At 50.7% G+C, this 16898-nt stretch overlaps 1 protein-coding gene across 4 annotated transcripts in view; it reads right to left on the bottom strand.

Moving 5' to 3' along the window:
• Positions 1–16898, bottom strand: part of BIRC6 (baculoviral IAP repeat containing 6) — a 2208279-nt gene that overhangs the window by 1416960 nt on the left and 774421 nt on the right. For all 4 annotated transcript variants that reach the window (XM_078648748.1, XM_078648749.1, XM_078648751.1 and 1 more), the window contains one exon: positions 2777–2876. In XM_078648748.1, the coding sequence (XP_078504874.1) occupies positions 2777–2876 (100 nt within the window). The remainder of the gene's footprint in view (positions 1–2776; positions 2877–16898) is intronic.

Here is a 16898-nt window from a genome sequence, read left to right as displayed (position 1 = left end):
TATCTCTCAGCAATTCTGAGACCAGTATCCTTCGTGGGGACCGTGCAACCCGAACCCCTGTGCACCATGTACTTTTGCAACAGCGTATGCTTTTTGGCGATCCCTGAGGCTGTGCTTTGGGCTACGTGTAGTCCTGACCCCGAGCAGTATATCCACCGAAAATTTCCAGCCTCCACTCCACGAGTGCTCCGCGGGCCTGTACTTCGTGATTCAGCTCGAGGTCCCTTCGCGATCCCTGGTCCGTTGGGCTGTGGGTCCCTGTGAAGGTAACTTTGATTTCTCTCGGGCTTCCCTGGTTGCTCCAGACGTGCCCCGACTCTCCATAACTTGGAGAGTCTGCAGGACCTTGCTGGTCCTCACCGTGGCTTGTTTCCTCTGCCTGTGTGGGTTGTATTTGCCAAGGCTTATTGGTGTTCAATCCGGACACTGATCCCACAGCACTCGACATCCTTCATGGGATAGCTCACCTCCGGACTTTGGTCGTCGACAAGGTCTCCTGGTCCCTGTGGCTGCAGAGTCAAGCCTCAAGTCTTCTCACCTGAAGCACCTGACATCGATGGGCATTTGTCTACCGAGCCCTTGGTCACCCTGAAGTGACCCAGACACTGTCCCCTCTGCTTTCAGGTTCTTCTCACCTCGCATCCAGGCTTGGATTCCACCGGACACTTTTCATCTTCCCGGCAGCAGCACTTCTTTGAGTCACGCCATTGAAAATGACGAAGGTTTCCGACACCACTTCACCCCTATGCACCCGGCTCCCCTGGGATAGGTAACACGGATACTTCGGTACTCACAAGGGTGCTGGCCTTAGAACCTTCTATGTTCCAAAGGGTTGGCTTGAAGTCCTCTCCGAAGTGTCCTTAAACTGTAATTTTCCAACCATGACTTTCCCATAGAGTTGTACGGAACTCGCGTCTGTGTTCACACACTGCACCCGTCCTCCATGGGCTCCCTGTGTCACTCCTTTGGGTGGTTCCTTGGGGTCCCAGGGATTCTAGGCACTCTAGGCACTTTGTCTAGTGAAGTCATTGTTGTTATACCTTTTTTTAGTATATGGTTCGGTCTCCCCGTGGAGCCTGCTGTGTATTGTGCAATTTACTGTTGTTCTATTGATTAAGTATTGTGTGCCTTGTGCTCTAATCTCGTATAGAGGTTAGCAGAGCGTGTTTAGTAATTACATATATTTTATGTAGCTATTGTGTGGTTCTCCGTTCATTTGGTTATTCAGGAGGTTCTGATCTGGTAAAACAAGCTGATTTGCATTCCTTCGAGACTTAGCCTGAAGGCTGCTCTCCACAGCTACCACTAGGATAGCTTTCTATAAAGGTTGTCTTTAACCTAATCATCAATAACGGTTGTTTGGACTGATACAAGGTGCCCACTTTAATTAGTGGACAGCATATACCAGGCCAACTTCTCACAGGGAGTACTTGAATCTCACGAGGGATTGGTAACGAGTTTGACGGTCCTCTCAGCCCATGCCATAAACGGCTTGGCGTCCCATATTTTGATCAACTTGAGATGTATGCTATTGCAGGAGTGTCACAACTGTGTGCACATGCCGATCCCAGAAAACACAAGAAAATATTATAGCGATCTAGTTTGAAATCTGGCCATTACAATCCCTAAAGAGTTTGAACCCTGAATGTTTGGAGGAGACATCCCTATGCACGGCACTAAGATTTTCGACGAAAATCATGTGGCAAAACTGCCTCACAGAAGACCGCAAGTTCCAGATCTGGTGCGGAGGAAAAAATGGAACTAAGTCAAGACACCATGGTGGGCACTGAATAGCATAGTGATGTCACAGTGGCTTCATTTCTGTGGCTAACAAGGAGCAAGCACTCCCTACAAATTTGGTAGAACTAATGAAAGTTTGTGTCCAGTTTGAAGCCTGGGATATTCAAAAGGTGAGGAATCTGCAGGAAGATGTATAACTAAGAATTGAGACGCATCTAATTCTAAAATAATGCTACAATATTTTTGTTTAAAAAAATAATATAACATTTTGCCCTAATGTCTTTGTGGCACAAATAAAATCTGATTGAGCAACACTAAACTAGAAAACATAGCAAAATTGCTGAGTATCTCTAAACCAAAAAGTATAATATGAGAAAAATTCATATTTACTGAAATGCAGCAAGGTACTATAACACATCTATGTCTATTCCTATATGTAGTTGGAATGCTACATTCTTATTCCAATTTCCAATCATTTGAATACATTAGACAAAGGTTTGCAATGATCAAAGTGTTCTGAGGCCAGAGGTCAATGCATTTAAAACCGTTAAATTCTACCGACCTTCACAGACTACACAGCTTAATTTTGGGGCAAAAAGCTTAATGAAATCTATGTTTTGTCCAAAAACATTACGCTTTTACTCCACTGGACACCAAGGCGTACAACTAAGCCCCCACAGTAACATTAGAATCTAACTGAACCAATCCTTATTTCAAGCCAAGCTTTTGGTTGCAAACAAATGACAGCTAATGGGCCATGACAAACAGAACAAACTACAACCACTAGATGGCGGAATAACGTACAGCATGTGAAGATAATCTTGGTTCACAATCCAATACTATTTCCTATAACTTCCCAAAATAATATCGAGAACTAGAAGCAGAACATGTTTAACTCAAAGAGCTTCTCAACTCATTTAGCATTGCTTTTGTTAATATATTTGGCAATAAAACGGCAGTCACATTCATCATCATAAGTACATAAATCTTCTTACATGGTGTTTCATAGCAAATATTTTTCATTCAAAAGGTTTACCTGAGTGCATTCTTTCTATAATTATAGACTGGTGAGGTGGCGGCTGAAGAAAATGCGATGCTTGAGAGATTGCAAAGGCAAGGCCTGATCCCAGAGGATTCTGGCGAACGAAAAAACACAAACATTAGACTTAAGTGAAACAGCGTTTCCATTAGTTTTCAATCCACAATTGTATAACAATGTAACCACTGCCAGTGTCAACAGGCATCGGTAAATCCAATAGGTCTCGCTTATACAAGGTTTATTGGCTTTGTCAATGGCTATTTGGTCCTTCATTCTCAACCAGGTGAGGGGGCTGGTTCTTCCCTATGGGTTTCTTGACTACACACACATATATATATATATATATACATGCTACATATACAGCTCTAGGCTAGGTACATTTAGGCAAATTACTTCGGGCGCGCATTTTAAGAATATGCAAGTCCTACTGTTTTTATCTGAACTACTTATGTTGATCATATTAGCACCATGGTAGAAATGTATCTACTATTTACTATATTGGTACTAGCAATCTCTTTCGTATGCTTCTGCCTCCTTATTGTAGCAGCACATATGTTTTACACAAGGCTGTCACTGGACCAATAAATACTTATTTAAACGTCCTAAAAACATCTTTTGTATTTTCTGATTTCAAGCAAGCACGAGTAGCTGAGCGAAACGTACTGTACTGTTTTCAACGATCCCTGAGGAATCAGGTTTGTCATGTTCAGTGATTGCCAGAAAATACCTACACCACTATAGAATACATGGGGGGGGAGGGGGGGGGGGAGTAGAGACTTAATCTAACAGCAACTTCCTCACCTCGTGAATTTCTCCAGCCGCCACACAGGAAGCAGAGAATTTTGATAGCAATTCCCTCACATGTCGGTAGGTGGCTTTATGCAACTCCGTATCAGAGCCATCCTGCCCGAATGTGACATTGAGGCCACTAAAACTGCGCCCCCTCCATGTGCGGACATTAGTTTATTACTGATCCCTGTCAACTACATTTGATAGGGAGCTAATGGGAATCAGATTATGCTAATGTGTGTGGATCTCTAGAATGGCTCTTATTATTGGACGGTGTGAGTTCATTTCACGGAATGGGGAGGATGGAGGTTCGATTACTAATCTGTAGTTGTCTCTTCCAGAAAAGGCACTTACAAAAGGTAGGTAAATTGTTCTTCTGATAAAGGATTCGAACTGCAGATTCTTCACCTTGTGAACAGATTCCAAAGCAGTATCTAACAAGATGGTCGACATGTGGAATGGTTCAGACCAGGAAATCCAGCAGCACAGATCCAGTAAGTGCCCCTGCAGAAAGACCTGGCTGCCTAGGTAATAGTTCTTCGTGAATATGTGTAAGGAAGCCCAAACAGCAGGCAGGCACATGTCTAAGACTGGAACACTGTGCATCAATGCAGTGGTAGACGTCTCTGCTCTGGTGGAATGAACGGGCAAGCTTTCTGGTGATTGATTTTTGGCTAGCCCATAGCCGATCTTAATACATAAAACAATCTATCAAATTATGGTTTTCTATGCACCCCTTTCTACTTTTCCCTACCGGAAAAGTGCACAAGTTACTTACCTTCGGTAACGATATATCTGTAAGAAACAATAGCTAGTGTTAGATTCCTTACCTTATAAAATCCCCAGGCGTCAGACTGGATCCGGAAAGTTTTGCATAGCAGTACCCCTGCGCGTCAGTAGGCGTCGTCTGCGGCTCCGCGTCCGTTGTCGGCGTTGTGGTCGCCAGGATGACCTCGTCAGAGTACTTAGACGCCGCCCTCGTGCGCTGACGTCAGGTCTTGTACATAGCTTTCCGCGCCAGAAACGCAGAGCCATGATAGAGACAGACACTGATGCCATGAAACTAAGGCCCTGAAAGGGATGACCTTAACCCTAGATATCGGTTCGCAGAACGGGGAGGATGGGTGGGGCGGTAAGGAATCTAACACTAACTACTGTTTCTAACAGATATATCATTATCGAAGGTAAGTAACTTGTGCATCTGAAAGAAACAGGTTAGTGTTAGATTCCTTACCTTAGAATAGATACCCCAGCAATACCAACCCCGGTGGTGGGTCTGCGAACCAAGATCACACCAGAAAGTCCTGGAGAACGGAACATCCGAAAAAGCCATCTCTCCGGACTTGGTTGTCCAGGCAGTAGTGTCTAGCAAACGTGTGCAGCGAGGCCCACGTAGCTGCCTGACAGATGTCCTGCAAGGGGACTCCCTGACCAAGGGCAGTAGTAGCCGCCGTGGCCCGAGTGGAATGGGCCCTTAGCCCAACAGGCGGCTCCTTTTTAGCCAAGGAGTAACAGACCTTTATGTACAACACGACCCACCGGGAGATGGTCCGTTTGTGCACCGCCCGTCCCTTCTTCGTGCCCACGTAACCAACAAAGAGCTGGTCGTCCACCGGAACTGGTGTGTGCGATCAAGGTAGAAGGAGAGCGCACGTTTTGGGTCCGGACGGTGGAGCCTCTCTTCCTCTTTCGAGGGATGCGGAGGCGGAAAGAAGGTGGGCAAGGTGATGGACTGCCCGATGTGAAAGGCCATAACCACCTTGGGCAGGAAAGAAAGACGCGTTCTTAAAACAACCTTGTCCAGATGGACAGAAAGGAAAGGAGGCTTAGAAGATAGAGCCTGGAGCTCACTCACTCTCCTGGCAGAGGTGATGGCAACCAGGAATGCAGTCTTAAGAGTCAGAAGACGAAGAGGGCAATTGTGAAGTGGCTCGAAAGGAGCGCACATCAGATAGGTTGGAACAAGGTTCAAGTCCCACTGAGGCATCACGAAAGGAACAGAAGGCTTATCAGGAAGCCTCAAGAAGGCAGAAATGGCAGAGCAGTAGCCCTTAAGAGTGCCCAGAGCAGAGCCCTGCTGGGAAAGAGAAAGAAAGAAGAGGAGAACCTCTGAAAGGGGGGCAGAGAGAGGATCCACAGACTTTGCTGTGCACATGCCACAAATTTGTTCCACCTGCAAGAGTATACCGATTTTGTGGATGAACGCCTGGTTGCCAGAATCACATCACAGACTTCAAGAGGCAAGTGAAATGGCCTCAACTGCCGCCGCTCAATCCCCACGCATAGAGGTGGAGGCTGGACAGGTTCGGGTGGAGGACCGTCCCCTGCTGCTGCGACAGAAGGTCTTCCGGAAGAGGCAGACGAATCGGGGGGATCGACTGACATGCTGAGTAGCTCCAGATACCAGTATCTTCGTGCCCAGTCCAGAGCCACAAGGATAGCTTGGGCCTGGTTGCGCCTGATCTTCTTCGGCACTCTGGGCAGAAGTGGTATAGGCGGAAAGGCATACAACAGACCGCTGCTCCACTCACGACGAAAAGCGTCTCCGAGCGAGTGCCGCCTTGGAAATTCCAACGGGCAGAACTGATGACATTGCGTGTTTTCTTCGGTGGCGAATAGATCTAACCAAGGCTCTCCCCACTGCTGAAAGAGGCCTTGCGCCACGTCCGAGTTCAGACGCTATTCGTGATCCATCATGCACCGGCGGCTGAGTTTGTCCGCCCTGGCGTTCAGAGAACCTGCCAGGTGCTGAACCATCAGGGTGATGCCCTGGTGTTCCAGCCATGTCCAGAGGTGCAGAGCCTCCTGACAAAGGGTCCACGACCCCACCCCGCCTTGTTTGTTGCAGTACCACATGGCGGTGGTGTTGTCCATGAACACCTGCACTACACTTCCCCGGACAGAGGGAAGGAATGCCTTCAGTGCAAGCCGGATCGCCCACAGCTCCAGAAGGTTAATGTGGAGCCGGGACTCCGCCGGAGACCAGAGGCCTCTGATCTCCCTCTCCCCAATGTGGCCCCCCCCCATCCCAGGAGGGACGCATCCGTCACCACTACGAGCTCCAGTTGGGGTAGGGAGAGAGATCTGCCGCTGACCCAATCACGGTTCATGAGCCACCACTGCAACTGTCTTGCAGTGCCCTCCGAGATAAGGACGTGGTCGGACAGATTGTCCTGATGCTGTGCCAACTGAAACTTCAGGTCCCACTGCAGAGCCCGCATCCGCCACCTGGCGTGATGCACCAGAAGGATGCAGGAGGCCATCAGCCCCAGGAGCCGCAGCGTCAATCTGACAGAGACTTGGGATAAAGGCTGAGAGATCAGAATCAGAGCCTGAATATCCCGAAACCCGCTGTTCGGGGGGATAAACGCAAAACTGCGCTGAGTCCAGAACCGCTCCGATGAAAAGGAGCTGCTGAGAAGGGCACAGGTGTGACTTCGGCACGTTGATGGAGAACCCCAGCGAGTGCAGGAGGTCGGCCGTAGTCTGGAGGTGGGAGACGACTGCCTGAGGCGAGCCCGCCTTCAACAACCAATCGTCGAGATAGGGGAAGACTGAAAACCCTAATTTGCGCAGATGAGCTGCGACCACTGCCATCACTTTCGTGAACACCTGTGGGGCGCTGGTAAGGCTGAACGGGAGCACGGTAAACTGAAAGTGCTCGTGGCCTACCGTGAACCGCAGGTAACGCCGGTGGGCCGGCAGGACAGGGATGTGGAACTATGCATCCTGCAAGGCCAACGCTACATCCAGTCTTCTGGGTCCAGGGCAGCTAGGACCTGAGCCAACGTCAGCATCTTGAACTTCTCCTTTCGGAGGAAGCCGTTGACGCTCCGTAGGTCCAAGATAGGGCATAGGCCTCCTTTTCCCTTCTTGGGTACCACAAACTAGTGGGAATAGCAACCACGTCCTACTTCTGGCTCAGGAACGTGCTCGACGGCCCCCTTGGCCAAGAGGGCCGTAACTTCCTCCTGGAGAAGTCTCAAGTGATCCCCAAAATGCGGTGGTCCTGCGGTGGCATGGCTGGAGGGGTCGCCTCGAAGGGGAGGGAGTAGCCCCTTCGGACGATTTGCAGCACCCACCTGTCCAACGTGATGGAGCGCCAATAAAGGAGGTGATGGCGAACCCTGCCCCCCACTGGCGTTGAATGGGCCTGAAAATTCGAACTAGGAGGATTTTGAGGCAGATGCTGCGGGGGCGGGTGTGGACTGACCTTGCCGGTGTCTCCCGGCACCGCCACGGCAGTTACCAGGTCCACGACCGTGTTGAGGTTGGTTCTGCGGTCTGTGGCTAGCTGGACGTGAGGGGGCGCCCCTTCCATGGCCACGAAAGGCGGAAGTTTGCTGGCGTTGGCCGAGGCCCAAGGACTTGGCCGTAGCCCTGGAGTCCTTGAAACGCTCCAGCGCACTATCCACCTTGTCGCCAAAGAGGCGACGGCCATCAAAGGGCATGTGCATAAGGGAGGCTTGGACATCGCCCGAAAAATTGGCGAACCTCAGCAAGGCGCGGCGGCGAACCACCACAGTCGTCGCAATCGCCCTGCCTAGCGAGTCCGTGGTATCCAGTCCACACCGAATAGAATAGCGTGCTGCATCCCTTCCCTCTGCAAGGGCTTGGGTAAGCTTTGCATGGACCTCCGCCGGGCACTGCGGCAGCACTTCCGCAACCGTATCTCACAGGGAGTGGGAGTAACGGCCCAAAAGGCAAGCGGTGTTAACAGACCGCAACCCCAAACTCAGTGAGGAGAACAGTTTCTTGCCGAACTGGTCGTACCTTTTGGAATCCCGATCCGGAGAGGAGGTCGTGAATGCGGTCTGGGAGGTTGAGGCCTGGATCACCAGGCTCTCAGGGGTGGGGTGAACGGACAGGAAACTGGGGTCGCCCGGAGCCGGGCGGTGGCGTCGGGCCACGTTCCGATTTACATGGACGCCTGTAGAGGGCTTGGACCAGGTGCCCAACAGAACGTCAGTGAGGGCTTCGTTGAACGGCAGGAGAGGCTCCGAGGAGCTTGCATGCGGTTTGAGCACCTCAGTGAGGAGGTTAGTCCTCACGGCCGCAACTGGGAGCCCAATAGCCAAGGCCTTGGCTGCCCTAGTCAACGCCACACTGTAAGCAGACCCCTCTTCCATAGCCACGGTAGGAGGGGAGACAAATCCAGTGTCTGGCGAAGTGTCCAGATCACTGGCCACCCCCAGTTCGTCTGCCCAGTCCTGTCTCAACTGGCACTGCAGTGCCAGAGGGTCCTCAGACCCCTCCCAGTCCCCCTCGTCATCCATCTCCTGATAGCCAGGAATAAATGATGGAGCCGGGTCGTCGGTGAAGGGCTCACCGATCGGCGGCGGCGCCGTTCCGATGCCCGATCAGGGCTGGGACCGGGGACGACGTCGTCCGGGAACGGTGTCGGGGGCGACACCCTTGGTGACGGCGCCAGCGGAGGGGTTGTAAGGTCGACCGGCGTCGTCACGGATCCAGGCCTTGATCCTAAGGAACCCTGCAGCGTCGCGACCTAAGTCGTCGACGGCGCCGAAGCACCCAGCGGCGCCGGAGCCGGCAGCCCACTTGGGCTCCCAGACAAACCCGCAGGCGCCTCGTCGGGACAAGAAGGAGAGAAGCGCGACCTCATGGTCGTGAGGAAGGGGCTGATCTCCTCTGGCGTCGCGTGCAGCCCAGGGACCGGCGGGTGTGGAGCTGGACGCAGCGTGGGCGGTGTCGCCCAAACCCCCGGCCGCGTCGCGCGAGCGTCGGGGGGGGGAGGGGGACGAGTCAGAAGAGCGATACCGCTTCTTCGACTTCTTGTGCCTCCACCTACCTGAGGACTTGGAGCCTGACCAGTGGTGTCGACTCGCCGAGCTGTGATGACTGTGGCCCCGCAACCGGTCCCTCAACCTCCTCCTGGACCAGGACCTCGAGCGGCGCGGGACCAACTGCCAGATCTCGAGGTGCTTACGGGACCGCTCCCGCCTAGCCTTCGACGTCAAGGCCCAGCAGTCGGGGCCCGACTTGTCATCGTGGTTGGCCTGAGGCAATAAAGGCACCAACGGTGGGGGTCGGTAACCGACATCATGTGGTTACAGTCGCCGCAGTGTTTGAACCCGGGCATCCCTATCAGCACCGCAGTCGAGAATCGATCCGAGAAGATCCAAAAGTGACCAAAAAAAAGTTAGTCAAAAATTGACTAGGAGTACTGCTCTTCCCGGATCTGCACTTGCTGGACCGAAAAAAAGAAGAACGGACGTCAGCGCGAGAGGGTGGCGTCTAAGTACTCCGACGACCACGAGCCGCAGACTATGCCTACCGACACGCAGGGGTTCTGCTACGCAAAACTTTCCGGATCCAGTCTGACGCCTGGGGATATTCTAAGGTAAGGAATCTATCACTAACGTGTCTCTTTCAGATACGATATATCTGTAAGAGACATTAGTTAGTGATAGATTCCTATTTCTTTCAGATACACAAATATTTGATTGCCTAATAGATGGTCTCTGGTCTGATCAATGTAAAAACAGAGGCCCCTCCTTGGGTCAAAATGGTGGAGCCAGGAGGAGCACAGGCAGACAGTAAGGTGATGGATTTGCCTATGTGGAATGGTGTCACTACCTTCGGAGGGAATGTCAAGTTCGTCCAGAAGCCTAATTTGTTAGAGAAGAATAATGTAAATCGCTTTCGGGCAGACAGGGCCTGCAAGGGGAAGGGGGGCTTGTACCAGGCAACAAACTTCTCCCAGTATCCTGTGTTTACAGTTTTGGGCAAGATGAGGACAACCACTTCAGAAGGGAGATCAAGAGCCATCACCCGTCACTGTTCAATCTCCATGCATGAAGGTGCAGGATGTGCTACCTCACTATACAGGGCCCAGCCCTGCTACAATAGGAGGTTTCTCTGAAGATGCAGTCTGATCAAACGACAAATGCTTAACACCAGAAGATCTGGTACGACATTCTCATTGCCTAGTCTGTAGCCACCAGGATGATTTGAGCCCAGATTCTCTTGATCTTTTCAGTACTCTGGGCAGGAGAGGTAGAGGCGAGAAGGCATACAGATGTCCAGAGCCCCAGCCCAGACTGAAGGAGTCTCTGACTGCGGATCGCCTTGGGAACTCCAATGTGCAAATGTTTGGACACTGTGTTCTCTGCAGTGGTGAATATTTTGAGCCCAGGTTCTTCCCATAGCTAGAAAATGTCACATACCACCTCGTAGTGTAGATGGCATGTGTGATCCACTATGTAGAAGAGTAGGGTCTGCAATCCTATGGTCACCCCAGATTTTTGCTTTTTGCTTCACTGGTTTACGACTTTCCCTGGCTGTGGGCCTGCTAATCAGACCCACAGCCTAGCTGTTGTCTCTCTAAATTGACATCCATGTACTTTAGGTGCATTTACCAATTGGTATTGGGCCCCCTTATCAGCCCTTGTACAGTGTACCTTAGGTACCCAGGGCATAGGTGAATCCAAGGCCTACCAGGGGCTGAAGCATGTATTATGCCACCCCTGGCTGGCCATCTAAACAGACACAACTGGCTGGTAAGACAGCTGGGGCAAGGTGGTGTAATCACCCTTTGCTGTAGATATAGTATACCTATATCTAACCCCAAAATGGACACATATATTCCTATCAGTCACTCCTATGGCAGGCCTTATCAATCTTGAAGGCAGAGTGCTTGGAATTATGTGAGATGGTGCTCTAGCATGAGCTGAGCCTGTCTGCAGCTTGCGGAACCAAGTCCTTATAGCTGTTCCATGATAACGCTATACCATATACTCTTAAGTGCATTATAATCCTCGCGGTTATTGCTAACTTTGGTATAGCATTATCAAAATATGTCGAGTAAGGTGTCATACGAATTGGAATACTACCCCCTCGCCAGTTCTGGCGACGGGGGTAGCATTCCACCCTCTTAGAGGGACACGACATGTATGTAACTGTGAACCCCAGTTAAAGTTAACTCAAGCCTCAGCATCACAAAATGGATGCTGCCACCACAGACACAAGTCTGACCTCCTCCTGCTGCTGGGAGTCCTTCCAGCGAGGGAGGCCTGGAAAAAGGGTTTCCTGCCTTGGGAGGTGCTAGCACCACCCCAGACATGATTTTGTGTCTTGAGGTAGGGATGCCTGAAAGGAATGAGACATGCCTGGGGCACACAAGGTGTCCCTGTGCATACCCCGGTTCAAACCAGTTGCTGGGGCACTCCAGCCCCAGCTCTGGCGCGAAACCGGACAAAGGATAGGGGTGTAACCACCCCCCTTCCTGGTCCCATCCATAGGAGGGACCTAGTTGTAGTACAGCCCCCTTTAGCAGGATAAAGGTATGAGCTGGTCCCATTCCAAGTTAGATTATCCTGAACAACTTTACAAGAAGAAACTCTGGACTTCGACGTTCTGCTCCACAGAAAACTGAAGAATCTTCCTTGTGGGCAAGGAGTGTCCACCCTGCAACTGCAGGCACCAGCAAGCGTCCTAGCGGTCCACTTTGTCGTCCTTCCTGCCGGATCCAGACTTCAGAGCCCGACGAGACCCGGACTCCCAGACCTCTCCGACCTCTACTCACATCTGCAGCACAGCTGAGACCCGTGGGTGCGACGAGACACGTGGGACCGGCCATCTTGAAGAGACTGCACTTCGCTTCCAGCACGACTTCTGAGGCATCCTCGAGTAAGTGCTTTGGGGATTGAGAAGCCCCAGCCCCGAGCAGCTCCTGCACCAAAGACCAGCCCTCCAGCATCCACGAGATCTGCGTGGGGCCCTTTTGCTTGATTGCTGCTTGACGCGTTGTCTGGTCACTTGCCGGCTGGCTAGTGACCTCCTAGACGACGATCCACGAAATCTACACTGCTGGTCTGGTTGCTCCAGACTGGCCCCTGCTCCCTTCCAAAAGAGGAGCACCCTGGACCCTCCTTGTCCACTCCAGACGCCGTTTCCACTCACCGCGTGGGTTGTCTTTGCCAAGACTCCAAATCCGGGTCCGACACCGCCGACAGTGAGAGCCTGCGTGGGACAGCTCGTGCCTCCATCCTGGACGTCGAAGACACCTCCTGGTCCACGTGGCTGCAGAGACAAGCGTCCACTCTTCACCTGATCGCGACGACAGCATCTGGTTCCCTCCTGGTTCCACACCGGTCACTGGCTAGTGACTTTGAACACTGTCCCCTCTGCTTTCAGGTCCTCTTCTTCCCCGATCCACCCGTGGATCGCACCGGACATCTTCCTCCTGGTCGCCTGTAGCATCTTTCTTCAAGGCTCCATTGACTTAACGCGATAACCCGACACACTTTGACACCTATGCACCCACAGCCCGTGGGTGAGGTAACAAGAGCATTTCGGTGCTCAAGGGTAGATTGACTCTCCTAGTGTCCAGGTATCCTGTCGTTTTAGTCGTAACTAGTAGGAACTGTCTTTTACTTACCTTTTCGTAATTTGTTCTGCCCATTGACTTGTTCCGCATCCCGCGTGTGAGTTCGCACTCTGCACACGCGTCCCGTGGACCTCCTGATACTTACCTAAGGTTAGGGTAGGGTAGTCCCAGCGAACCTACAGCCTCTGGGCATCTTCATTTCCTAAATCGTTCTACTTAACCCATTTACTTAGTATGTGGTTTGTAAAATTGTAATTTTGTGCAACTTATCGTATTTTTCCTAAGAGATTGTCATGTGCTTGGCCCTCTGACCTCATAAAGAGTTCAGAGGTGTTTATTATTAATAAATATACTGTTTATTTTCATAACAACCTGTGTGGTGTCCTTTCATCTGGTATTCAAGGGGTTATATGTGGTAAAACAGCTGGCTTCACATGCCAAAAGAGTTTAGCCTAAGACTGCTTTGTCCATGCTACCATTAGGATAGCTGGTCTATAAGGTTGACTTACAACCAATCACCATAAGGGTTGTTTGGACTGATACAAGGTGATCACTAGTACTAGTGAACATCATATATCAGGCCAACTTCTCACACTAGGCAATGCCAGTGAGTTAGGCTGCACAGGTGATAAAGATCTTGCCAGGTGCTGGGCTATCAGGGAAATCTCCTGAGCGTTCGGACACTTCTAAAGAAGTACAGCCTTGCGGCACAGAATTTCACAATAACACATGGCTGTTGTGTTGCCAATGTAAACCTTACCCACTCCCCCTTGACGATTGGGCGCATTCAATGCCAAGGGCATCGCTTGCAAATCCAACGGGCTGATCTGAAGCGAGTCTCTGCTGGAGACCAAGGTCCTCTGATCTCTATGTCTCTCAGGTGGCCTCCCCTAACGAGTATTGATATATCTGTGACAACTGTTAGCTATGGGTGGGGTAGGAAGAGGGATCCTATTTCTAACTGCTGGTCTAATTGAAGTCTACAAGTAGTTCGGAAGCAAGGTAGACAGTCCCCCCGCCCCGCAGGCATGCAACAGTAGACTCATTAAGGCCATACAGGGCCGAGATTTCAGGATACAAAAGTACATCAATTATCCAAATTACAAAAAATTATTTCTTTTGGCGCCTACTTGGCCTTAGCCCAGGCCATCCAATGATGGCTGTAAGAGCAGATTTAGCAATCCATAAAATCAGGGATAACATCGCCATAAAACCTGTGCTATACTGGGTATTCCTTAAGTAAACCCAGACTTTTCAGTCTATTTGAAAGCTTTTCTTCATTTATGAAGAATAATTCCTATGAATTTCTACCTTGGCTCAGAGATGTTTTCAAAACACTCATTGAAATTTGCTGTCAGGATTTATGGACACATTCGGCCATCAAGACGTAATTGTGAGCATTTGTGCAGAGGTGCAGATCACTGAAAGGAGGTGTCCTGCTGAAAGAGTTCAGCTTAATAAAGAACACATTACTTACCTTCGGTGACGATATATCTGTAAGAAACATAGGTTAATTATAAATTCCTTACGTGGTCGATGGGATGATGTCACGGTAGCTAATTAGACACCGCCTTTGGGCGCGGACGTCCGTTCTGTACACTACTTTCCGCACCAGAAACGAAGAGCCATGCAAAACACTGCCCACTGGTGCACAAAACAAGACCCTGAAAAAATGTCCTTAACACTAGAAATCAGTTCGCAGAACAGGGAGGGATGGGTGGGGCGGTAAGGAATCTTTAACTAACCTATGTTTCTTACAGATATATCATTACCGAAGTTAAGTAACTTGTTCATCTAAAAGAAATAGTAAGTTATAGATTCCTTACCTTAGAATAGATACCCCAGCAATACCAACCCCGGAAGTGGGTCTGCGAACCATGATCACACCAGAAAGTCCTGGAGAACAGAAAGGCCAAAGAAGCTGTCTCTCTGGACTTGGCTATCCAGGCAGTGTTTGGCGAGCATGTGCAGCGATCCCCACGTAGCTGCCTGACAGATGTAATTCAGAGAAACTCCTCATCCCAAAACAGTAGTGGCTGCCATCGCCCTGGTGGAACGGTCGTGTAGCCCCACTGGAGGCTCCTTTTAGCTAAAAAATAGCAGGCTTCAATACACAAAACAACCCATCTATAGATGGTCCGCTTGTGTACGGCCCGACCTTTCTTGGTGCCCATGTAGCCCACAAAGAGTTGGTCATCCACCCGAAACTGTTTTGTGCGATCCAGATAGAAGGAAAGTGCACGTTTTAGGCCCAGACGGTGGAGCCTTTCTTCCTCTTTTGAAGGATGCGGAGGCAGAAAGAAGGTGGGCAAAGTGATGGTTTGCCCAATGTGAAAGGATGTACAGCTAGAAAAGGAGGCTTGAAGGAAATAGCCTGGAGCTCACTCATACTTCTGGCAGATTTGAGGGCAACCAGGAATGCAGTTTTAAGAGTTAAAAGTCTTAGAGGACAATTGTGAAGTGGCTCAAAGGGAGCGCACATCAAGTAGGTCAAGACCAGATTAAAGTCCAACTGAGGCATAACGAAGGGAATAGGAGGAAAGAGATGAGTTATGCCTTTCAAGAAACAATTAACAAATCGGGGACTTGAAAAGAGAAGACTCATCTGGAAGCCGAAGGAAGGCAGAGATGGCTGGGATAGCCCTTAATTATGCCCATTGCAGAGCCCTGCTGGGCTAAAGAAAGAAGAAACAAAAAAACCCAGAACAAGGGGCAGAAAGGGGATCCACAGCCTTTGCAGTGCACTATGCCACAAACTTGTTCCACCGGCAGGCATATACCGTCTTAGTGGAGGGATACCTGGCTGCCAAGAATACATCACAAACTTCGGGAAGCAGGTCAAAAGACGTCAACTGCCGCTGCTCAATCTTCGCGCAAGGAGGTGGAGGCTGGACAGGTTCGGTGGAGGACCATCCCCTGTTGCTGCAACAGAAGATCCTCCCGAAGAGGCAGACGGGTCGGAGGATCAATGGCCATGTTGAGCAGCTCGGGATACAAGACTCTTCGTGTCCAATCCGCGCAACAAGGATGACTTGGGCCAGATTGCGTCTGATCTTCTTCAGCACTCGGGCAGAAGTGGTATTGGTGGAAAGGCATACAACAGATCGCAACTTCACTCGCAACGAACGGTGTGGCGCCTTGGAAATTCCAACGCGTAGAATTGCTGACATTGCACGTTTTCTTCGGTAGTGAAAAGATCTAACCAAGGTTCTCCCCACTGTCGAAAGAGACCTTGTACTACCTCTGAGTAAAGACACCATTCGTGATCAATCATGCACCTGCGACTAGTTCGTCCGCCTGGCATAAAGGGAACCTGCCAGGTGTTGAACCACCAGGGATATGCCCTGATGTTCCAGCCATGTCCAGAGGTGGAGGGCCTCCTGACATAAGGTTCATGACCCCACCCAGCCCTGTTTGTTGCAGTACCACATGGCAGTGGTGTTGTCCATGAACACCTGCACTACTCTTCCCCAGACAGAGGGAAGTAAAGCTTTGAGTACAAGACGAATCGCCCAGAGCTCCAGAAGGTTGGTGTGGAGCCTGGACTCCGCCGGAGACCAGAGGCCTCTGATCTCCGCCTCTGCCATGTGGCCGCACCATCCCAGATGGGATGCGTCTGTCACCACTGTGTGCTCTGGTTGGGGAAGGCGAGAGGGATCTGCCATTGACCTAATCCTGGCTCATGAGCCACCACTGCAACTGTCGAGCAGTGCCCTCTGAGATTTGGACGCAATCCGACAGATTCCCCTGATTTTGCACCAACTAGAACTTCAGGTCCCACTTCAGAGCCCTCATATGCCACCTGGCATAATCGACCATCATGATGCAGGAGGCCATGAGGCCCAGCAGCCTCAGGGTCATCCTGACCGAAACCCAGGATAGAGGCTGAAGGATCAGAATCATAGCCCGAATATACCAGACTCGCTGTTCGGGAGAATAAACCTGTAACCACGTTGGGTCCAGAACTGCTCCGATGAAGAG

Source organism: Lissotriton helveticus, chromosome 6, assembly GCF_964261635.1.
Source record: "Lissotriton helveticus chromosome 6, aLisHel1.1, whole genome shotgun sequence".
NCBI classification, from domain to species: domain Eukaryota; kingdom Metazoa; phylum Chordata; class Amphibia; order Caudata; family Salamandridae; genus Lissotriton; species Lissotriton helveticus.
Note: the sequence above shows the minus strand (reverse complement) of the source record. Positions and strands in the feature narration are given on the sequence as shown.